The sequence below is a fragment of the Thrips palmi genome, unplaced genomic scaffold (assembly GCF_012932325.1).
Source record: "Thrips palmi isolate BJ-2018 unplaced genomic scaffold, TpBJ-2018v1 HiC_scaffold_10, whole genome shotgun sequence".
Lineage (NCBI taxonomy): Eukaryota > Metazoa > Arthropoda > Insecta > Thysanoptera > Thripidae > Thrips > Thrips palmi.
The window spans coordinates 16,172,316-16,196,178 of NW_023144621.1; the positions used below are offsets into that span (position 1 = coordinate 16,172,316).

Below are 23,863 nucleotides of genomic sequence, written 5' to 3' on the forward strand. Positions count from 1 at the left end.
GCTCTAGAGTCGCTAAATGCGACTCGAGCCGAACGTGTGACCCCACCAATGGGTTGCTCGCCGAACGAGGAATCTATTGGTGGGGTCACACGTGTTCAGTTCAAGCACAGTTTAGCGACTCCGGAGCTCAAAACACGTCCGGGATTTTGACCGGTCTTCTGGCCCACGGTGCCATGGCGGCTCAAGAAGTATCTTTAGCGTCCGCGTAGCCCCGGCGCCGTTCGCTGCGTCGTGTATCTGCACACCCCATGAGACACCGCCCCGCCCCCTTCTCATTCCGCCCTCTACCTTCCTGCAGATTTCCCCCATAGTCCCACCGCCCGCCCCCCGCCACGCCCCGCCCCGCCCCGCCACGCCCCGCCACGCCACGCCCCGCCACGCCCCGCCCCGCCCGCCCCGCCCGCCCGCCCCGCCCGCCCGCCCGCCCCGCCCCGCCCCGCCACGCCCCGCCCCGCCCCGCCCGCCCCACAGCGCAAGCGCCCTCCCCGGGGGCTGAAACAATGTGACTCTCGAAACGAGGCTAGCCCTTGTTGACGTTGTCGCCGTGCCTCTAGTGCGGCAACTAGGCGGCGCGGCGGATCAGTCTTTCGGAATGCAAGAACCTCTCCCTCTCTCTCGCACTCTCTTTTCAAGCGCGGAGCGTGAAATTTTGCGGCGCCGAGTCCCTGCGGGCGGGCGCTGGCGCGGGTGGACTGATTGCGAGCAGTGTCGCTGCCTCTGTCGCACTCACAGCGCCCGCTGAAGGGGTGCGAGAGAGACGCAGCGACGAAACGAGTCGCGAGGCATGCCATATCCCCAAGTTTGGCCCTCCCGCAGCACGCCCTGCTCGCCCTGCTGTGGGTGCAGCCGCGCCGTCTTCGAAGCCAACTTTTAAGTGTGTCGTCCAAGTCGCGCGGTTCACAGTGCTGCCGCATGACGCTAGGTGCCGGCCGGATTATGCATTGCCTGATGCAAAGTGGATGCAGCGCTCCACATGCGGCGCGGCGTGGCGACCACCGCGCCTCGAAACAATGCCCGCATACTTACGGGATATCTCCTCCAGGATTGCGGCGCGTTTTCCATACTGCATGCAGCGCCCTCCAGCGCAGCGGACTGTATAGTGTACCTGCATGTGCACTGGTACAGTCGGCCAGAAGACCGGTGGAGGTGGTCAAAAACCCGCACGCGTTTAGAGCTCCAGAGTCGCTAAATGGGACTCGAACCGAACGTGTGACCCACCAATGGATTGCTCTCCGAACGAGCAATCCATTGGTGGGGTCACACGTTCGGTTCGAGTCCTGTTCAGCGACTCTGGAGCTCAAAACGCGTTTGGAGTTCCGGCCACCTCCACTGGTCTTCTGGCCCACTGTGGGCTAGTGCGTTCTCGGTGCTCTGTCTCACCCCCTTTCGCCTCCTGCAATGCAACAATCACTTTCGGTCGATTGCCGGAGGTGTGTGCGTCGCTCGCGGGGAAATAGTGTCTCTTTCGCTTTGACGAGAAGCAGGGGACCGCGCACCGGCTTGGAGAGGGTGGAAGGTGTTTACCCCCTCCCCCTACTTCTCTTGTTGCCAAGGACATTCTCTCACACTGACGTCTGCACACACGCACATGCCATGGCAACACGGGATGCAGGCAAATACACGTACACTGTACTATCAACACATTTACGTCACCACGTGGACAGGTTTTTGTTTTAAACTAGGTACTGTAAGTGTGATGGACTTTTCTTTTTTTTCACTTTTACACAGCAAACTTGTTTTGCGGTGCCTTTCTCTGTGGCCTGACAGTACCGACCGATAGCGAACCCGCAGGCTGCGAGCGACTGTCAGCGGGGAGACGGGAGAGATAAAATCATCGCGACTTATATGTTTCACTTCCAAAAAAACTTAGAATGGAGCAAAACCGGGCGATGGCGTTCATCGGTGCTTTTCCGAACTGCAGGTCTACCACCGTTTAGTTTGTGAGACGTGGTCTCGGCCCCAAATTGGTTCGGGGACCCGTTCAACAGATTCCGTCGGGCCGCGCGACTGGCCGGGCCAGGGCCGCGCCCCTGCTGGTCGGCCTCGGTGTGTGTTGCTGTTTGCTGAGGTCATCGGTCCGAGAGTTGGGTGGGATCTCTCAGGTCGCAGCCACGAGCCTCACCTGCTATGCAAACACCGTCCCACGCACAGTCTCGGCTATATTGCTTTTCAAAAACAAAGCCCGTTTCATCAGTGCACGATAAAAAGACGCCGTTTGCGTTCGCCCCAGGGTCTCTGTGTTGTTGCATTCGGACCGGACTGAAACGGGCTTGCAGCTTTTCGCGCGATGCAGGTAAAGAATTCCTCGTAGACGTTCCTTCGCGAGACGTAAGCAGCCCAGTCCACTCGGTCGGTGTCCCTGGCTCACTTTCCAACGCAACTTGATCCGCCCCTTCGGCGAACACTTTGCGAGGAGCCTGTTGCTGGCTGCCAGGCTGCGGGGCTGCGAGGCACGGAGAACCGGCCAGGACCTCCCTTCCGCCTCCAGGAACACGCAGGCACGCGCAGCCTTCGCCGCGTATCGCTATTCACCGTATTCACCCCCGTGTACGTGCCTCTTCAAGAGCGAGGTGTCATGTTCGTGGGGTGCTCGTCCCCTGCACTCTTCAATTCGCTCTCTCTCTCCTCTCTCTCTCTCTCTCTCTCTCTCTCTCTCCTCTCTCTCTCCCTTGCCCAGAGTGGGTGAGGGAGCCCACACTATTCCGTAAGCGCCATCGCCCTCAAAGACCCGCACTCTGTCTCACTCGCACCCCTTCGGCGTGCCCCCCGAGTGCGAGAGAGACAGAGCGATACTGCTCAGAATGGACCCCTCGCAGGTGCGCCGCGCCACCCTGGCCCGGCCTCGCCCAGCATGAGGGAAAGAAGCATGTACAGACGCGAGTCGCACTTGGCAGTAATTTAGTGCCAAACTTTTGTGTGAGGAAACTACGACGACGTGTTAAAAGGGCTGGCAACTTACGTCGGCGGGCCTGCCCTGGCCTACCCGTAAGGCCCGCCTAGCGCCGTCTAGCGCTGAAATTCCAACTACGTACATCACCGTGTAGCTGGGTCGGCAGAGAGAGCGCTTTGTAAGCTAGTAAAGTAAGGTTCAAACCTCCATTTTTAAATTTTGCTTTTACTTTTTGAAGTTTAGGTGTCTTTTTTTCTGCCGCAAGCCTGGCCTGTGGTCTCCCAAAAATGCATAGCTTTATATCTGTTCTCAATAATTTTACCTTCCACTTGGCCAGGTTTGAAACAGTGCTTCGCCCCAGTTCGTGAAATGTAAATAATGATCCCGAACTTGTGTGGGCTCTCCGCGGCCTTGTGTGTGCCTGCCACACTGTAGCTCCTCCCGGCCCGTCGATAATGTATTCGAGCATTGTTCTCTCGTGTAGGGGCTCTGCGTGATATTCAATACCGTGCCTCGCCACCAACGGGTCGACGGCCAGTTGATTGTACAGCCAAAGCAACAATATTAAATTTCCCACCCCTTTCTTTTCCTTCGTGTACTGGTCCGTTCTTTTCATCATTTGCTTTTCGTTGTCTGCTACCTAAGGACCCTCTTTCCTGATGTTTCGTGTCTCTCTCTCTCTCTCTCTGTCTCGAGAGTGCACATTGGGGGTGGTTTAAGGTCAGAGAAGGCAAAGACCAAATAGAAACGATCGTCATTTTAATAACAAATTATTACAACAAATAATATCATAGTAATGATGAGACAAGTACAAACATTGAACAAAGATGATGATGATAAAAAATGTGGAGCAGTAAACAGACACCGACACGGCAGAGTGAGCCTCGAAGCAAAACCGACATAAAGCTACGGACGAATACAAACACATTTCATTCAACAGTATTACAAAAGACATTCAATACAACGGACATTCAAGTCTACTTGAATAAAAAACCGCGCCTATAGACATCGTACTTGATGCTAGCGTCTTCCCGCAGCCCGCCTACCTCTTATTTCTAGTCGTGAAAAAAACCATTGAAATAGGACAGGCTGAAGAATCCATAAAATTTTAAACAGACGAATTGTAAGAAGTACAAGTAACAGGGTGAGACGTAAAATTACAAAATGTTGGGACACCTAGGCGATTCTCTTGCTTCGAGATGCTGCTATCACAGACGGGGTCGTGTCGGTGTCGGGGGTTTCTACAGCGCTCCGAGTCGGCCGCCCATGGTGACCTTGGTGATCTTGGTCCTCGGCAAACGGTCGGGAAGCCTCCGCCTGCAACACACGCACACGTAGGTACAGTCAAATGTACTTGAATTCTACTTCGAGAGCGTTAGGCTGCCTAAAGGTAGGTAACTTTGCCGGCGTGCCCGCACCCAGGAACTTTGCAATCCATCCGGAGTGTTCCGGGCCCCACTTTCGGTGCATTACGCAAAGTATAAGGGGCGGTTGGGATGGGTTCCTCCCAAAGCCAGGGCGAGCTACACTGTCAATCATTTCCTTTCTCTGTCCGGAAATCCTTATCCTATTTTCTACGAATATTCTATTTGGACTTACGTCAAGACTGTGGCCCGGAGCGGAACGGCGCTGGGGGGCGCGGAGATGCCCTCTCTTTGAAGACGTGTCCGGGGCCCGGGGCAGGGCCGGAGGGCCCGTTGGGGCCGGAGGCTGGGGCGACGCTGAGGCTGGTCCATCCCTTGGAGAGCAGGGGCTGGGGACACTCCGGCCCCGGGGGAGCCCGCAGTCACAAAATGTGTCCGTGAGACAGACCTGGCGAACGGAAGCATGCCAAGACATTAGGGGCGTGCATGGATCTGGGCCTGCCCTCATCCCAGTACTCCTAGTGGGACGGGCGCGTCCCCCCGCTTTTTTCCTTTTTGAGACCCACTTACAAGTGCGACAAGACCGGCGTCAAAATTGTTCGTGTTTTTTGGGGGGAGTATCAGACTTACCTGACTGACCTCATCTTACTCAACGCGGGAACGTCACGTATTCAGGACGCGCGAACGAGTAAAATGGTTCATCGATTCAGTCAGAAACACTGTCCTCCCAAGGACACCAAAGAAAATCAAGTGTCTAGACGTAGACTAAGACAATCCCGGTGCAAAACTACACTAGAGTCGTAACCATGCAACATTCCACTACACTAGAGCAAAGCGCAGTGCGAAGTGAGTTTTCTCGAATTTGAAGGGGGGCAACTTCGATGCCATGCAGGATTCCATTATATTCTTTAAAATTTTAACTTTACGGAGTTGACGGTTTTCACTACCAAATCCTAGTAATGGGGCTTGTTTATTGAGCGCAGCTTCATTGCGATGGTTCATGTCTTTAGACGGATAAAATGGTTTATTTTTATTATATTTTGTGATAGCGAAAGAGCAAAGAAGGACGAATTTTAGCCTACCATCTAGGTCCAGTGCAATGCATATTATTTTGGAGGTTTATTTGACACTAAAACGTCTACGAAGTATAAGGAGATTGATGCTAACTATAAATTCTAATGAATGAAGTTACAAGAGAAATGCCGCCTATGAGGCATTTCTTATGACTGTAAAGTTGACGTTAAAGTTACAAACAAGCACGTTCACTTGTAAAATAGATAAAATTGCACGGTGGGATTTTAAGCATTCGAAGATCGGACAGGAAGTTAGTGTTACCTAGTTCCCACATTTGATTTATCGCAAATTTTACAGTGGAATTCATAATTAGCATGTAAGGACTGCACAAAACACCAATGAAATGGAAAGTCGAGTTACCTTCACACTAATTCCATTCCGAGGTTTCCGAATTTGCTGGAAATGTGTTAATTGTGGATATGAAATCAAACAGTTTTGTTCTATGAATCTTTATTAGGTAAAATTTAAACAAATTCGTACATTTTGACACAGCAATATACTTTGTTTAATCCAGTGCTGAACACAGTTTAAAAGTGAGGGTTGTGGCTAACGTCGTTTACAAAAAATATGTTCAACGCCGTAGCAGTAAAACTCATTTGGATGGGTTTGTGCAACATGACCCACACAACAAGTGAAGCATTGATTGTTCCCGAAAACAGTGGCGGTTTTATTTGCTTGTTCAACACTGAATGTATTTTTTTAAATTGTGTTTTTATCATACAGATTTAAAAATTACGAAGTACGTATCACCGTTTAACAGTTCATTTAATGAAGATTCGTTTTATCAAGGACATATTTGTTTTTTTTTGTTTTTTTTTTTCGGGGAGATTTAACACAAAAACAGTATCAGTAACAAAACTCTAATTGAAGAATTTTATTTCTTTAACCTTCTGTACAAGAGAATAAATGTATATATACAAACGACGAATCATATTATAGGTCTAATTTCTTATAGAATCATTCTCTTAATTACATTCAACAAAAATATTATTGAACTATATGATGAGGGATAACAAGACAGCTTGCAATCAACTTATCTTGCATCAAGTACTGTACAGTTGAGCTAATGAAAGCCGACAGGAATACAAGGCTACATTTGTGCAAGCCGAATGAATTCCGATTGATGAGAAATTCTTTGATAAACTAAGTAGACTTTAGGAGGGGTGAACGACAGATTCGGCAAAATAGTGCATGCTGATGCTTTTTCTTTAACAGTGGAATGTATTGGGCTTGTTATTTTTTTTACAGCTTAAACCACGCGAAGAGATAAAGCGGTGTTTGCATAGAAACTTAGAAGCGCCTCATCGGAGTGCAAATTGGTCCAGCACCTCGTATAGCATTCCCCTTATTAAGTAGGCCAGGCCGTTATTTTTCATTTATTTTACAAAATTGGATATGAAGAGTGTGACGGAATTAATCAACAAATAACACATTTAGACAGTCACTTTAAAAGCTACATGTCCGACTGCGTCCAAACAGAAGAATATACAACCAACATAACACATTCCTCGTGCATTCATTTTGCACATTAATATTTTACCCTATTAAAGAACATCAGACACTTCCATCCATAAACTTTGAAATTTTCAATACGAAAATAGTCACAAACCTTTAGGAAACAAAATTGACAATGGTAAATAAAAACGAGAAAGTGACACCTTTAACTTTCTTTTTTTATCTTGATTAAAAACTTGATAACTTTTTTGTGTGTATGTCGGAATCGCATCACATGACAAACTCACTCACTACTTGGGCGGCCTGCTGTATGGCGCTGGTCTGGGCGTGTAGCGCGACACTGGGCCACCAGGAGCCTTGTACCCCTTCCAACGGCTAGTGGTATCTTCTGCGAGCAAAAGGAACAAAAACAAACACGACACGGTACACAATGCTAGCATGCACTGGGTGCGAGGCGGGGCGGAACCGACAACAACACCGTTAAAATTGACATTTTAAAAATGCCATTAAGTAAAAAAAATTTAGAAAGTTTTAGAAAAACTCAAAACCTCTGCAGAAAAAAGGCCGGCTTTGTTTAGAGTAAAGTCAATAACTTGCAAGGTTTATCAGGTATTAAAAAAGGCAGAGGCTTCAGAAAAGGTATACTTTTATTAGTCTTGCTTTTTAGTGGCTTTAAAAGGGAAAGTTAAGTTGGTTGGCTCGGAAAAAATCTCGCCGATGGGAAAGGTCTTCGATAATGGCGCGAGGGCCTTGAGAACCCCGACATGCGGCTCCCGACTTTTGGTCGGATTCCCAGCGAGAAGGCGGACGGACGGAGAGGAGAAGGGTTGGGAGCGGACAAGTCTCAGTTTCTTGGAGAAAACCTTGCCCAGTGACCAGGATTTCGTGACACGCTGCATAACCATAGCGCCTACACTGCTTAAAAGAACGCCAACTCTACACAAGCACAAACTAGAAGGGAGCATTCTTAGCGGCAGGTCCCCCGATTTAAGTTACAGCGGAGTGCGTCTCAAACAATAATTAACTCAGAATTCGTCTGTTTTGACTTTGGTGACAAATATGTTCCTGAACCAGAATGGTTGCAGTACAGAACCAAACTAGGTACCAAAGAGTATGGAAAAAAGTGCAAAATAGGCAAGATCTGTCGCCAAGAAAGAGAGGAGAAGGGGTGACACAGGGGAGGGTGGGGGTGGGTCCATGTAGCGAGAAGTGAGATGCATAAAAAATAGGGCACCGGTGCCAGATCGCCACTTACCTGTGAAGCCCGCACCAGCACTGTAGAAGTTGGCAGCTCCGTCGTCGTAGTCATCATATCCGCCATACCTGGAACGAGAGCAAGGCAGTGACGGAAACGGCGTTAGTCAGGTATGGGTGAGAGGGGGCACTGGGCACAAACTACAAGTAAAAAGTATGTTGAAACGTAATTTTCACAAGAGAGCTGACTTGAATTTAAAGAGATTTGCGAAAACATGAGTAAACAGCTCACCCCGCTCCTTCGTAGAACCCCGAGGGGTCGTCGTCGTAGGCTGAGCTATACGACTCCTCCATGGCGACGCGGGCGCGGTCCAGGATGCTGAGCACCTTCGTCTTGCCGGGCAGCGGCCGGGGAAGCAGTGCCTGCGGCGGGGGCGGCCTCAGGGGGGCGGGCTGTGGGGGGCGGGGGTGGGGGCCGGGCGGGGACAGGAGGGCCCCGCCGCGGGACACGGCACCTCCCCTCATGAAGCCCCCCCGGGCGGGTGGCACCCCCCGCATCATGCCCCCTCGGCCCCGAGGGCCCCCCCGCGCGCCGCCGCGCACCCCGTTGCCCTCGGGCGAGTACATCTCCATCTCCCGGAATTGTTCCTGAGCAAGAAGGGTAGGAATCACACAAACGCGTTTTGCAAGTCGACGACGGCCTGCAGTCAGCACACTGCAAACGACAACAAAAAAACAGCAAGTCCTGGAAAAAAACCACTTAAGGGCCACGGGTGGATGACTCTCCGTCAATTATTGGAACAGTGTAAGGTCCGCCTCGGTCAAAGAAGTGCGCAAAAGCGGGGCAAAAGATCCTGTCTCCTATGGCGCACCTGGCTACTTTCATTTCCAAACAGAAACGCCTCTTCCAATGAAGTGAGTGTGTATGACGTCACCATCGTCATCAAGCCAGCCCTTTCACTGCCTCGCGACCCTCGGCAGCCCTCGGCAGCCCAGCAGGGCCATTAGAGGCCAAGACGACGCCCTTGATTACTCGCTCACGGAGGGAGAAAAACAGCGGTGTTGTAACGGGCCAAACAAAACGGTCAGAATTTCCTCGCTCCGCGGCTCCGCCCTTGGCGTTCCGCGACCCAAAGGGCCAAAGAGCCAAAGGGCCAAAGGGCCAAAGGGCCGAAGGGAGGGCCGAAGCGCGGCCCACCGCAGCTCAATATAGGGACCGATCCGAAATGGCGATCGGCCCAACGACAATGCGACCGCACGACCGCACACAACACAATCGTTGCCAAACAAAAAGAAACACTGCGGATTTCCACTTTTTTCCCCCTCATGTGGGACACTGTGATTTACATGACGGGCAGAAACGGCCGAGCAAAACGAAGCCCAACAGTGGCTGCATTTCAACAAAGGAACCAGTAAAAAAGTGGGATGAATATAAAGAATGAAAACTACTGAACGAGACTTGGTTTTTCTTACCTGCCGAATTTCGTCGTTGCTGTCCGGGACCATGTACTTCCTGATCTCGGCCAGGGCGAAGGCTATCCTAGCGTGGGCCTCGGCCGGCGGCGCCATGGCCGAGATCTCTACGTGGAGGTCGTCGCTCAGGTGGGAGTATTTGGGGTCCAGCGAATTCCTACATTCCTCCTCCTGGAACGAAGAGACCCATCGTCACATCACTGCCAATAAAAGACTCTGCCTGAAAAGGGTTTTCTGGAAGTAGCGGCCGACAAGGCAGAACGCAATAAATCCCCGCTCTCGACACAAGTATTTAACTTGCTCCACCTTTGACTTGCCCTGGTGCTCACTCCAACAAAAACAGAAACCGGGGAAAAAAGAACACGCCCCCAAAACGAGAACTCGAGTAACCAACTAAAAGCGACTCCCTCTCATCTCGACAGCTAATTCAAACTCGTTTCTCAAAACACGCCCAGTTGCCAAACAGAGAGAGGGGGGAGAAATGTACAAGAAGTGGAGAGACCTGCGGGCCGCCCCGGGCAGCGGGCAAATACGCCCAAATTGCAGCAGCCACTTCTGAAAAACACGACTCCCTTCCTCCAGGCCGACTATTTACTTGTGCGGCCTCGAAAACGAACAAATAACTGCACTGGTCCGACGAGCCGAGTCTGTGGCACGCCGCTGCACAGTGGGCCAAGACCGGTGGAGGCGGCATAAACTCTACACGCGTTTTAAGCTCCAGAGTCGCTAAATGGGGCTCAAACTTAACGTGTGACCCCACCAATGCATTGCTCTCCCAGCGAGGAATCCAATGGTGGGGTCACACGTTCAGTTCGAGTCCTGTTTAGCGACTCTGGAGCTGAAAACGCGACTGGAGTTTTGGCCGCCTCCACCGGTCTTCTGGCCCACTGCGAACTGGTACGGACAGACCGACAGACAGAAAGAGGACGGCCATTTTGGGGAAAGGAGCGGGAACGGTGACAGATGAAGTTGTGTTCAAAACGTCAGGAACGCTCCGGCGACCGCGGGACATGGCGTGGCGGAGCGGGGCTGCAATTCCACCGCCAGAGTGACATCAGCATGGGGATCCCCTTGTCACTCAGCCCTGCCCAATCCAGGCTCGGCCAGCCAGGCGCGGTTAAAGGGAGGAGCCGAAAAGGTGGGTAAAAAGTCGTGTCACAAAGCTGATCAAAGAGTGTGAGAATCTCCACTGACTGTTTCACTGATTACCAACTAGACGCACACTGATTATCTCGAGTTGGTCACCCCTTGTCAAATCCCCATTCTGCGACCACCCGTCCCGCTCGTCTGACTGTCTGTCTGCCTGTCTGTCTGCATGTCGGTCTGCCTGCCTGTCTGCCTGTCGGCGGGGGGTGACGGGCTTTACGTCGCCCAATCACTCGGCATCAAATCTGATACACGCGGGACGGGGACGCGTCGCTGCGAAAGCGAAAGCAAAGGCCCGAGGAATGTCACGCAGCTCGACGCAAATTGACACGCCAAAAAAAAACGTAAAAAAAAGGCGGGCCGCCGCCATGCGGTCATGTTGTTGTTGTTAGGACTTGTAAATTAATGAAAAAAAAACCAGCGGGGCCGACAGTAAAACGACGGCGAGCGCGACCTCCGGGTCATTTGTATGATTAAAAACGGGGAAAATGTAGGAGCGGTTCGGGCGACGCGTCTTTCTCGGCAGGGCACCCAAAAGACGCCGCTCGGGCCCACACTGGCCGCTAATCGATGCCGAAGGGCCGGCGGGGCCGCCAGGGCCGCCAGGGCCGCCAGGGCGGACGCATTATGCTTTTACGATTTCCGGAGCCAAGTTGGGTCAAGGGTCAAACCGGCCGGACGAACGGACGGACGGACAGGGAGCTTCTTCGCGGAAGCACGCCATCCAACGGAAACGCGAAAGCAAAAGACCGCAAACGTCCACTCTTTTTTATTTTTTTTTTTGTTATTCCTTCCTGTACGTGTGCCACAATTTGGCGCAAAAACACAATAAAAGGGCTCAGCGGATGAGCGGGGGCCGCCTGTCAAAGACAGCCACAAAGGGAGGGCCGTCCAAAGATGGCGAGAGAAAACCCCGCAATATTTTAAACCGACTAGTGAGGCGAGCGGGCGGAAGCCGGAGCGGACGTGCCAACAAAACAAAATGAAAAACACAAGAAAAAACAGAAAGGGTCGCACAGGAAGCACAGCGACTGCCGAAGAGTTCCCTCTTGGAAGCGGGGCGCAAAAACGGGAAACCGTGTCCACCGCCACATTCTAGCAGGCAGAGCGTCAGTCCTCCCTTCCCAATCAATATTTACTTCTTTTGAGGGCGAGTCGCTGTTGTTGATGATTTTGTTTTTGCACTAAGCGCGCTTCAATTCGATCTACTGCCACAATCGAGGTTGAAGGCTCCTCTAGATGCTGCCTGCGATAGTCCAAACCTTGCACCGCGTGTGTCGCCGTCCGTCCGTCTGTCTGTCCGTGAGCGAGCGCGGCTTTCGACGCCCGGCCGCGCCGCCGCGCCCCGCCATCTATCTCCTTCCCCCATCGACACACCACAGCCCAATCAGCCGTGCCAGCAAAGCCAGGCATGCAAAGCACCCCAAAGCAGTCGGGGCGTGCCACGCCGCGCCACGCCGCGCCACGCCACGCCACGCCACGCTATACCGCGTCTGCGGGATTGGCCCAGCGCGGCCGGGCAGCCCTAGGGCAGCCCCGGGGGCCTAGGCCGACCGGCCATCCAGCGCCGCCCACCAGGCCATGTCAACGCGGCCGGAATGCCGGCAGGCCCTCCAGCGAGGCCCTGTAGTGGCCCGCGCCAAACACCGCCCGCCAGATAGCCCGCATTGACGACCCACGACGGGCAGCGCTGGCACGCGTTCAACAAGCGAGTCAAACGCTGGCAAACTTTATTGAACCGCGGCGAAAAATCTTTCCCTGGAAACTAAATTTTAAAGGGGCGCCATTCCAAAGAACAACTTTTCATCGCGTTCCCGCCGCCGTCGCGACTTGGCACACTTTGAAAAACAATCCACTTCGGAAAAACAATCCTTTCCGAACATTCCATTTCCTAATTCGTTCCTCTCGGCGACCAACTTTTTCTCTCTCTCTCTCTCTCTCTCTCCTGCTCGAGTCCTCTTGAGCGGAATTATAGGAAGGGCCACACGTGTGCACTCAGAGCCCTTCGGCCCTCCACCTGCGCCAAGTGGGCCGCCCTTCGGACAATACGTCGAGGTGCCCGTCGAGGTGCCCGTCGAGGTGCCCGTCGAGGTGCCCGTCGAGGTGCCCGTCGAGGTGCCCGTCGAGGTGCCCGTCGAGGTGCCCGTCGAGGTGCCCGTCGAGGTGCCCGTCGAGGTGCCTGTCGAGGTGCCTGTCGAGGTGCCCGTCGAGGTGCCTGTCGAGGTGCCTGTCGAGGTGCCTGTCGAGGTGCCCGTCGAGGTGCCCGTCGACGCCGAGGGTGCCCGTCGCCGCCTTGGAGGTAGGCCGCCCACAGCGCCTACCTTCCACGTCAATCCCCCTCTCTCTCTCTCCCCCTCTCGGTGCCACTTAACGATCCAGAGCCCCGATTAATCAGGCCAAAGCTTTTGTTTTCCCGTTTCTGGCCATTTTAGACCGTGCCCCTTCCCCGCCGTCTTTCCCGACCGATCCGTCTTCTTGCCAGCAGACGAGTAATGGCCATCAGCCCCCCCCCCCACACACACACACACACAGACAGACGGTCACACACACAAACACACACACTGCGCCGTACGGGTGGCGTCTCGGGTACTGCCGCCAGCATAGCACAATGAGGCAGCCGTCTGGTTGTAGGGGTTGCGGTAGTTGCAAAAGCTAGTTCGGCGCGTTTGCGCCCCCTAGTATTCAGGGTGGCGTAGGTACGGGGTACAGCGGAAGTACACTGTGCAGGTGGTCTGGCGTCGCGACGCGTCGGGGGGCCCAGGCCCAGGCCGTGGTCGTGTCACGGACGCGAAGGTGGTCTCGGCGAGGTGGTCGCACCGAGTGCCGAATGGAGGGGTTGCTGTGGAATGCCTGCAGACAAACATGGGATTCCCATTAGCCCGTTCCGGGGCGTGCGGTGCCGCGCCGTGCCGCCTGTCGGGGACAGGCCACCCCCCGCCTCCACCCCCGCTCGTAGCGGACTGCCCCCTCGCCCAGTTTAAATAATATCGCGCATACACTAAATTAGCCTTGATAGACGTGTGGTGCACTGGGCCAGATTGGTGGGGACGGCTCGTGCGAGCGATCTGCAGCGCTCTGCTGCAGAGAGAAAGAGAGAGTCGGCAAGTGGCGTGCAAAACGCGTCGCAAAAACGGAACAGATAAGTTAATCAGTGACGGACAGGGTGAAAAATGGGGGAGGCGGCGGCGTGCAGCCCCTCTGGGGGCCCACTGGGGGGCAGGCGGCGGGGCCCAAAGGGGACGGTCGCATCGTCATGCACGCATCAGGCTGCTGGAGCCCCCATACCCCTCTCCCCAGCCCACCCCCCAAAACCGACGGCCACCTGCAACGCCGGGGGCGAGCTCAATGCCATTCGTCACTGCGGGACCAAACGCCATCAATCTACACACACACGCACAAACACACACACACACACGTTTCATACACGCCCACGCACGTACAAGAGGCCGGGAAATCTCGCCGCTGCGCGAACCGCCCCTTCGCTCCTCACCCGCTCCTACATTTGTAGGCCAGCGCGTTTCGCTAGGAGCGCTGCACATTTTTTTCCACCGGCCCAAATTTATTTTTTTATTTTTTTAGTAGTGTAGGGAAAGGGGCCTCCCTGCGCTGCGCCGCGCGCTGCCACCGCCCGATACGTAGTAATGTGCGGTGCGGCCACCCCGCCAGGCTGCCACCAGGCTGCCACCAGGCTGCCACCCTCGCGCCCTTGCTCGCGCCCGGCCCGGCTCCGCGCCCCACGGCCACCGCGCGGCCGCACGGCCCGGCACGGCTCGGTCCTCGAGGAGCGCTCCCCTCGTCCAGGTGGGGCACATTCGCTTCGACGACGTCGCATTCCGGCCGTGGCCGAGACCGTGGCCGCCACACACGCGAGGCGCGCGAGGCCCGTGCAACCGCGCAATGGTCCGAGGCCCACTCGCTGGAAACCGCGCGCCGACCGCCAGAACTGCGGCCACGCCGTTTGGGCCCTGTCGGCCCCGGCACCCCTTCCACGGAAGGTGGGTCTTTGTCCGCGACGTGCAGGCAGGGCGAGGCAGGGCGAGGCAGGGCGAGGCAGGGCGAGGCAGGGCGAGGCAGGGCGAGGCAGGGCGAGGCAGGGCGAGGCAGGGCGCGCCACGCCACGGCCATTAAAAGTTGGCGGCTTTCCAGCCCAACAGCGGGGCCAACCACCCTCCACCTGCACCATTTCCCTGCTGATCTAACACGATCTCTCCCCACTTCCACGATCCACTTGCCTCACTGCCGCCATCCACTTCCACGTTCCGCTTCCCCCACTCCCGCGATCCACTGCCCCCACCACCACGATCCACTTTCCCCCACTCCCTCGCTCCCCTTCCCCCTCCACCACGATCCCCCCGACGCTATCCCGGCCAAGTGGACGCGTCAAACAATAACGTGCACATGACAAAGCGCCCCGTCGGTGCCGCTCGTCCAATTCGGATCATTCGGCAAAAATAACAATAACGATAATAGAAACGGGAGGCAGCGAAAAAGGTCTCATTTACACGGCGACTGTAGAACAAAAAACGGGGGGAAAATATCGGCCGTGCTCACAAAGTCAGACGTATTGTTTACAGATCCGTTCGCCAAAATACGCCATCGCCATGCAAATAGCCCAGCGTCCCAACCCATTCAGTCTCCATAACCATATTCCTCACATATTTCTTTTTAACCGCGTTTTGTTTTCAATCTGCCTTTTTTTCTCTTCGATGTTTCCATCTCTGATGATGGTGGTAAACATGCGGGTCTTGTTCCGCTCTCGCATCGCATCAGCATGTCCGGCAAAGTTGCATACAGAGCAGCCGAGCGACAACCACCACCAGCAACAACAACAAACAGCATCAGTTTCCCTCATTGCGGACACGCGGCCTATCAGCACACACACACACACACACAGATTTGAGGGAGGAGGGAATGCATTACGGTCCAGCCACTACCATCGACATGGCGCTACTACTCCACGGTGCATCGATAGCCATCAGCAGGCCGACATGCAGACAGACAGACATGCAGACAGACATGCAGACAGACATGCAGACAGACATGCAGACAGACATGCAGACAGACATGCAGACAGACATGCAGACAGACAGAGACAGGAAGAAGGGGTTGACACCCTGGATTAGGCCGCAGTGACATAGAGGCCCATGCATCGTTGTAAAACCGCAAGTACAAGCAGTCCACAAACAAACACGCACACCACCATGCATGCCATTCCAGCGCCACCAGAGAGCCATCGTCGTAGCGGCGGCGGGACGGAACATGGAACGAGGAGAGAGGGGGATGTAAAAGGAAAATGATTAGCGGGAAGGCCAGCAGGCGAGGTATCGAATGGTCTTCCGGCCGACCGAGACGCACCGAGCCAACCTGCATACATCAGGGCCCCGTCAGGCTCTCCACGTGCAAAGGCCCGCCCCGCCTTGCCTTCCCCTCCAGCCGAGGGCCCCGCCACGCCACGCCCCGCCACGCCACGCCCAAGGCATTAACAATTTATTTCGCTATTAAAAGAAGAGGAGCTGCGGGACCAAAAGAGGCCCCTCAAAGTCTGTGCGGCCCCCTCTCCGGTCTCCAAATCAACGTTATCTTTTGTTCTCCTACTCTTTTTTTTTTCGAAAGAAAGTTAATAAAAGTAATCAGAACATTGATTTGAAAAATCGCTCCTTCTTTCCAACACGGCTGGGCATTAGCGCGCTGGGAAAAGGGGGAGGGGGAGACTCCACCGGAAGGAGGCCCCAGCCATCATCGGCCGCAGATGAGCGAGCTGCCCAGCGCGAGCTATATTTACCCGCAAGGAGGAGCTAGGCCAGCCACACACACACACGCGCGCGCGCACGGCGTAACGGACAGCGCGCTCGGAAAGTGGGTAGGCGGAAAAGGTGCAGGTTGTGCAATCAGTCAACGAGCAATCAGCCACACCGGGGGGAAGGCCCGGGCACGGCCCATAGGCCACGGCGCGCGTGATTTCAGCGGGGACATTACATCCATCCGCCCGCACGTACGCGCACTCACACGCACGCACGCACACGCACGCACGTGTGTCTGTAATGAGCCAGCTGTGCTGCTCTGGGGGATTAGGGGGTAGTGGCGGCGGGGGGGTTGGGGATGATGGGGGTCTCGTTGGCGAGCTCGCCGCGCGCTGCTTTTGCTGTGGCTACTGCTGCTGCTGCTATGTTGCTGTCGTTGATGTTGTTGCTGCTGCTGATGTTGCTGCTGTTACTGTAGCTGCTGTTGTTGCTATTGCCGTTGTTGCTATTGCCGTTGTTGCTATTGCCGTTGTTGCTATTGCCGTTGTTGCTGTTGCCGTTGTTGCTATTGCCGTTGTTGCTATTGCCGTTGTTGCTATTGCCGTTGTTGCTGTTGCCGTTGTTGCTGTTGCCGGTGTTGCTATAGCCGCTGTTGTTGCTATTGCCGTTGTTGCTATGGCTGCTGCTCCTGCTACTGTCGTTGTTGCTCCTGCTGCTGCTGCGCCAGCGTCCGGAAAAAGCCATCCGTTGGCCCCGTGACACACAGCGCCGTTAAACAGGGGGCATCGTCGCGCGTCGCACCGAGTCGCCATCCCCCTGATTCACGCACCGGCACTGCGAGGCACTGCGAGCCAATGTGTCAACCTGACGACCGCGCGACTTTGTTAGGGTTGCCACCGGGCCAATGTTTCAACCTGACGACCCGCACGCCAGGGCAGCCCTTCAGGTACACCTCCTCCACGGATGGACAGACAGACAGGCAGACAGAGACGCACAGAATTGGAGCGATAAGAACCACATCAAACAAGTCTCGTTATACACTGCAGTTGCGTAATTACGAGGCTTGACGATTCGGTGCCCACTCGCCACCATTGTCCCATCGGCCTTCCATTACACGCCAATCGCACCACACACGCGCGCACACACACACACACACACACACACACACACACACACACACACACACACACACACACACCGCATTCGCAAAACGTCCATACCATCCCAGGGTCTGACCCCATTGCGCGCTCTCAGGACCCCTTTCAACATGCGACGCGCAAAACGGATTAAAGGACAGGTTTGTCGTCCAAACTAGTCGCCAAACAAGGTGCAGCGGCTGAGGAGCAGTGATTAAAAAGTGGGGTCGGTGCGGAGCGAGTTTCGGCGTCACTTCAGCGCCCCTTGCTTGGCGCGCGATGTCGGCGTAATTTAGGAGCGGCCTCGGAGTGATTTAGGCCCGGCTCAGCGTGAATTACTCGGTCGCTGAAAGCGATTTACGCTCGCTCTATGCACCGGCCGTGCTTCCTGGCGGCCCGGTGCGGCCCGGTGCGGCCCGCCTGCCAGCGCGGTCTGTCCGGCCGTGTTGCGACTGCGACCGACTCGCTAAGAGGCAGAACCAATAAGACCACAAGGAGCCGAGGGGCCCGACGGCCGGGCCGGCCGAAGGGCAGCCGAAGGGCCGAAGCGCCGCTCGGGGCCGCTCAACAATAGATGAGCTCCATTATCCGCAGTGCCTCGCCTTCCGTCTCCCTCGCACCCCCTCACGGAGCCCCTCACGGAGCCCCTCACGGAGCCCCTCACGGGGCGACGCGGTTCGGAAACAGTCTGCCGACGGAGCGAGCCGCTACACTGCTTGACCCTGGGCGAGAGTAAAAACCGGACAAAGAGGGAAAGGATGCAGCGGCGGAAAATTTTCCAGTGGTTGCTGTTCCGAGTTGCTCACACATTGAGTGGGGCCAGCCACACAGAGACGGCGGTCTGCATCGTAGGGGGCAGCAGCAGGCACTCTATCCCCCTCCCTCACACGGACACGGACACGAACACACACCACACACACACACCTCCGTTCCAATCGGCCCAACGCCCTCCCCGGGAGGCCGAGCCGACACACTCTCCAACTAACAGTGCGCCGATTTCCCTAAAAGCCCCCACTGCGCCTTGGTTAGGGGGAAGGGGAGGGGGAGGGATGCAAGTAACAGGGAGGCTTTCAGATATAGATCCGAAAGGGTCAAAGGGTTCGCCGAGGGGGGGGAGATTGAAAAAAAACGGGGCGGTGACGAAAATCGAGACGGAAGCGACAACAAAGCTGGCGACGAATCAACATTCCAGATTAATGCAGTCATGGCGCTCCACAATCAACCAGCACCGAGCCGCGGAAGAGATTTCTTTTATTTGCCAACAAAAATGAAAGAGAAAGTGGGGGAAATAACCACACGGGGCAAAGCAATAAATAAACAAATGCGGATTGCAAATTGACTGTGACGCATTCGTGCGGTTGCCGGGTCTGTTGGGGGTGTTTTCCCAGGGAAGTACCGCCCCGCCCCGCCCCGGCCAGAGGCCCATTCTTTTCATCTGCAGATGGCCGTCCCGGGCCACGGCGTGCTACGGCGTGCCACGCCACCAGAAAGGTTTGCTCACCACCGAGGGCTGGGCAAGGGCTGCCCGAGGGGCTATGGCCGAGGGCCTGGCACTGGACGCTAAGGGCTACCGGGGCCCGGCAGCCCTTGCCAGCAGGGCGCCCACGCTCCTCAACAAGCACCCGGGAGAAGGAGAGGGAAAAAAAATTGATTTCACGGACCGTCAGAAAAGAGTGACTCAACAAACTCGCTTGTTTCAAATTTCTCGACTGTCACTTCGGGGTAAGAGTGCCAAGAGACGCGACGCCACTTTGATTCCGTGAGAAGAAGCCCGCGCCTCCCGAGAACTGGCTCGAAAGAAAAAAGCGAAAACCCTCCGAAAAATCGTGGACGCGTCATCAGCGAAGATGCAGACGGATGGCTGTCCCCAAAAGGCCCCGTATAAATTACGGCCGCTGACCGAATGCGTCTCGTTTATCTCAAGAAAATGTAGCGGCAGGGCAGGGCAGGCAGGCCCAGAGGCGGAAAAAAGGTGGCCACGGCGGTGGTCCATCAGGCAGAGGTGGCGAAGAGGACGTGAAAAAGTGTCCCGGTTGGGCGGGGGGCAAATCTGCGAGGCCGCAGTCGCCGCAACGCCTCAGAATGCCGACTCGCCCCGGGCAGCCGCGGCCAGCCGCGGACAATATGAGATAACTTGGATAATTTAATCATTCCACGAGGCTCCGCAACATTACTGGCTAATAAATGCCAACTTTCAGAAGTTGGCGCGCCTGTCGCATAACTTCCAGTCGCGCGGCAAATCCAACTAGTCGCGTGCAGCGGGTTTAGTCGCCTCGCGCGTGCGGTGCGGGTTCAAACCACGCCCGGGTCCAAACTTCCATTTTCCCTTTTTTTTTCAGTCCGTCTGTGGCTTCAACTTGTCCGTTGCCGCTAGGGAGGTGCGCCCGGGGAAAGCACTCCGATCGCGGCGACGCAGTAATGGTGCTCTCAGCGGCAAATATTGATCCACGGCACAAATATTACGGTGCCTCTCCTCGCCGGCAACACTCAAATTAGAACAACTACCGCTTCTGCAGAGCGGCCCCAGCGGAGCCCAGCGGAGCCTAGCGGAGCCCCTCCAGGGGGGAGTAGTCCGGCGAACTACAGCGTGCGAGCCAGTGCAGTGAGAAAACAGTGGGCCAGAAGACCGGTCGAGGCGGTCAAAATTCCGGACGCGTTTTGAGCTCCAGAGTCGCTAAATGGGGCTCGAACCGGACGTGTGACTCCATCAATGGATTGGTGGGGTCACAAATTCGGTTCGAGTCCTGTTTAGCGACAATGGATCTCAAAACGCGAGTAGAATCATTATGGTCGCTTCCACGGATCTTCTGGCCCACTGTACAGCAGCCGGGGTGAACACAGCATCACTAACCTTGGTCCTGTCCTTCATGGAGCCTCTGCCCAGCACAGCCATCTTCGTCATCGTCTCCTCCTGGAGTCTCTTCAGTGAGTTGCCCTTCGGTCCCAGAAGTTTGCCAACAAAGTTGAACTGCAAGCACAAGGGCGACACCACTGTGAAACCGACAGGCAGCGTTCAACGTCTGTCAGAAAAGGAAAATGGTCGCCGCTTACCTTGGGGTGCTCTTTGCTGGGGACTAGAACTTTGACGCTCACTTTGATTGGTTTTTCCCTATAGATGTCTACGTATTTTGTTTCTTTAACTGTCTTTCCTTGTGACTGCGCCTTCGCGACCTCTGCAACAGACAAGCAACGGAAAAGGTCAAGGCAATGACACGCAAGGGTAGTCAAACTTGGGGTCGGACGCATTAGGGTCGGACGCTTTAAGGTCGCCGAAAAGGGGGCCGCGGGAACCGTTGGTGCGTAAGGCATGCACCTGCCAGAGACGAGGTAATTGGCAAACATGCACGAGTTTATTGCGAGACTACACCCGACACACACACACACACACACACACACACACACACACACACACACACACATACTCCTCTCGCGTCCTCTCGAGCGAAATAATGGTAGCGCTGAAGTGGGAGCGTGTCCTTTTTCACAGGCGCCACTCTGCTCTTCATTTAGAGACGAAATAAGAAAAAACTGCCGCTAAAAAGGCAGACGGCAGCAGCGACGCCACACACCCCGGCCGCCAAAAAATTGCGTTTTAACGAGGAAAAGGGGGGAAATAAAAGAGGCCCGGTGGAAAATTAGGGGGGCGGTTACAGTGTGGGCGCTATCGGCACCGACGTCCCTCCAAAAGCAGAAAATGCAGGGCGATGCATGGGGATTTGGAGGGGAGGAGGGGTCTACCTCCCACTGGGACGAGGCAATGTTTCGGAATCGCGCTCCAGCCTATACACCTAATGACGCGTTGATTAAAGATTTTTTTCGTTTCACATTTTTACTACAAGAGAAAAAAAGCCCCCCTCTCCCCCCCCCAAAAAAAAACACACGGCCACCTACATACTTTCATTCATTTATGCGGTGAGAGGAATTGAAGGGTATGTCGAAGTGTGGAGAGGGGGAAGGGGAGGGGAGGGGAGTAAGGACGGGGAGGAGGGGAGGGGTTGGAGGAAGGGGGAGATGTAGAGGCAAGGTGGGAGGTGGTGGAAAAGAGGTAGCGGAGGAAGGGGGAGGCGGGAGGTGGTAGCTGGCAGGAGGTGGTAGGGGGTAGCAGGAGGTGGTAGGGGGTAGCAGGAGTTGGTAGGGGGAGGCAGGGGGTGTGGCGGCGTGCGCACTCATGTGGTCATCAAGCAAACAGGGGCTGACGCGGGCTGACGCGGGCTGACGGCACAGGGCGTTGCGCCCCACGTCAGTCTCCTACAAGCCATCATATTTTGATTAACCGGGAATAAAGCGTCCCCGCATTCAATCTGCCAATAACACAAGTCACCATAAATAACACACACGTGCTCAAAGCGCAGGAGGGAGGTGCGGAAAGTGAATGGGACCGGCCTGTCGCCGCGCCGCACCGGGTACCTTCCCGCTCGTCGAGACAGCTCGGCAAATTTCGTGCGAGCGCAGTAAAGACCCCTTCACACACACACGCTCGCACGCACACGGACACACACGAGCTGAGCTCCCCCTCGCAGTCGTCGACAATTAGGTGAAAGCGAGTGACAAACGTGGCATCGTTTGCGCAAACACTTATTTTTCGGCGACTTTAGTCCCCCCCCCCCCCCGTGTGCGGAGCCAAGACAGACGCCCCCCCCCCCCCTTTTCCCCAACCGGTTGGCTGGCCAGCGCAGGGCAGTGCGTCAGGCTAGAGACCTTCGCGCGGAGAGAGGCGACAACACGCTCTCATGGGTTCCTCCAGCGTAAACAACAACACTTTTTAAACTCCACTCTCCCTCTGTTATTCATCCTGGTTGAAAATATTTAGCCGCGCTGCTTTGGTTTCATTTCAGCCACTCCTTCCGAAAAGCAGAACAAAGTTAAACAATTAAGGGAGGAAAGCCGCTTCGATGACGTCATGACGCCCACACCACGTGGTGGCGCATAATGCCTCAACTTGCAGCGACTCGATACAAGAAAAAGAATATCCAGTTGTAAACTTTGCGGGTCGCCCCATCAGCAAAACGTGAGACAAAAAATAATTATTATCTTAAGACAAAGAAGGGAAAATGAAGGAGAATGAAAATTAAAAATGAAGAAAAGGAGAGAGAGAAAGAGTTAATAACCCCACTCCAGTGGCACGCCATGAAGCATTCTAAGAGGTTCCGTCCCCTCGTTTCCTATTCATTTTCTCAAGTAAAAGAAGAGAGAGAGAGAGAGAGAGAGAGGGGGGGGGGGAGAGAAGGGAAGAAACTGCGACAGCGTTGACTGGCGCGACCCGACGTTCAAATCGATCAATTGTAGACTGTGACTGCGATGACCGCGCGATACGATCGACTCATTGCCCGTTTTTTCACAACTTGGCGCCCGCGGACAAAGAGCTCGCATAAAGAAAGAGCGAAAACCGAACTGCAGCAGCTGCACCTGAATCCAGTGGAGATTAAAATAGCGATAGCAATAGAGCCGCACGCAATACAACCGTCATAACCAAACTGGCGCAAAAAAAAAGCGTCTTTTTTTTCGGTGTGAATTGAGTCCAGCTTGCAAGGCCAACCCGACTCTTGTATTTTCTTTTGCCTTTTCATTCCTGACTGATTACTTTCAGTGAAAAAGTGAGGTGGGCCCGCCCTTCGACCAGGTGACAGAACGCGGCCAAACAAAAACAAACGTGAAAAAAAAAGGATTGGAGGTTGCTGTTGATTGGCGCAGTCCAGTCGGGTGGCGAGAGCCCCTGGAATCCTCCAGCGCGCTTCGATACAGTCCGCGATTCGCCCTCTGGGGCTTCATAAATAACAAAAACAACAACAGGATAAAAAGCGGCCAATCCGACTCCACAAAATTAAAAATCGATCCGCGGCCCTGCACTGGGCGCGTTGCACTTTCGAGTTTGACAGTCTTTGTGATGGTAAAGAAGAAAAAAAAGTACACGGCGGGTACGAGAAAAAGGGTGGCCAACTTTGCGGCCTCGGGGACCGGCATCAAGATGAACACAACGGACAACTTCGGACCGACATTCAACACGTCGCAGACATTTCACTCTCGCCAACTTTTCCACTTGAATTACTTTACTCTGCTCCGTGCTTTTTGCTTTCATTTCTCTTTTTAAACAAAATTCTGTGCGGCTGCGGCGCTCTCTAAATAAAATTATTTCGTGGACGACTTCGATGTTCTTTGTAACAGTCATGCAACGAACCAAACTAACCGACCGGCGGGAAAGAAGACACGATACGACTCTGTTGAGCTGCTGGACGCAAGCATTCCGATGTAGGCAAATGGTGACCGGAACAGTAGGGCAGTGGGATGATCCAAAGTGCTAGATTCCAAGGGGTCCCGAAAATGTTGTTCAAAGGCAGGCTGAAAAGGAAAGGAAGAATGAAGTCAAAAAGATATTTTTTCAGCGCACGTGCT

General features: G+C 54.7%; 1 protein-coding gene across 10 annotated transcripts in view; it reads right to left on the reverse strand.

The window, feature by feature from the left end:
• Nucleotides 1-3,980: 3,980 nt before the first annotated feature.
• The window catches only part of LOC117654027 (KH domain-containing, RNA-binding, signal transduction-associated protein 3), a 36,267-nt gene continuing 16,384 nt past the window's right edge, over nucleotides 3,981-23,863 (reverse strand). The window contains exons 2-9 of one of the 10 annotated variants that reach the window (XR_004588275.1): nucleotides 20,525-20,646; nucleotides 20,325-20,441; nucleotides 9,451-9,621; nucleotides 8,270-8,625; nucleotides 8,039-8,106; nucleotides 7,075-7,168; nucleotides 4,490-4,702; nucleotides 3,981-4,207 (exon numbers count right to left, since the gene is read on the reverse strand). Coding sequence is in view for 3 of the 10 variants with exons in the window: in XM_034400146.1 (XP_034256037.1) it covers nucleotides 7,074-7,171; nucleotides 8,039-8,106; nucleotides 8,270-8,625; nucleotides 9,451-9,621; nucleotides 20,325-20,441; nucleotides 20,525-20,646 (932 nt within the window). In the remaining 7 variants the exon portion in view is untranslated. Of the gene's footprint in view, nucleotides 4,208-4,489; nucleotides 4,703-6,138; nucleotides 7,179-8,038; nucleotides 8,107-8,269; nucleotides 8,626-9,450; nucleotides 9,622-20,324; nucleotides 20,442-20,524; nucleotides 20,647-23,863 lie in introns of those variants that run through there. The other 9 variants (XR_004588274.1, XR_004588273.1, XR_004588278.1 and 6 more) reach the window with 9 other exon arrangements.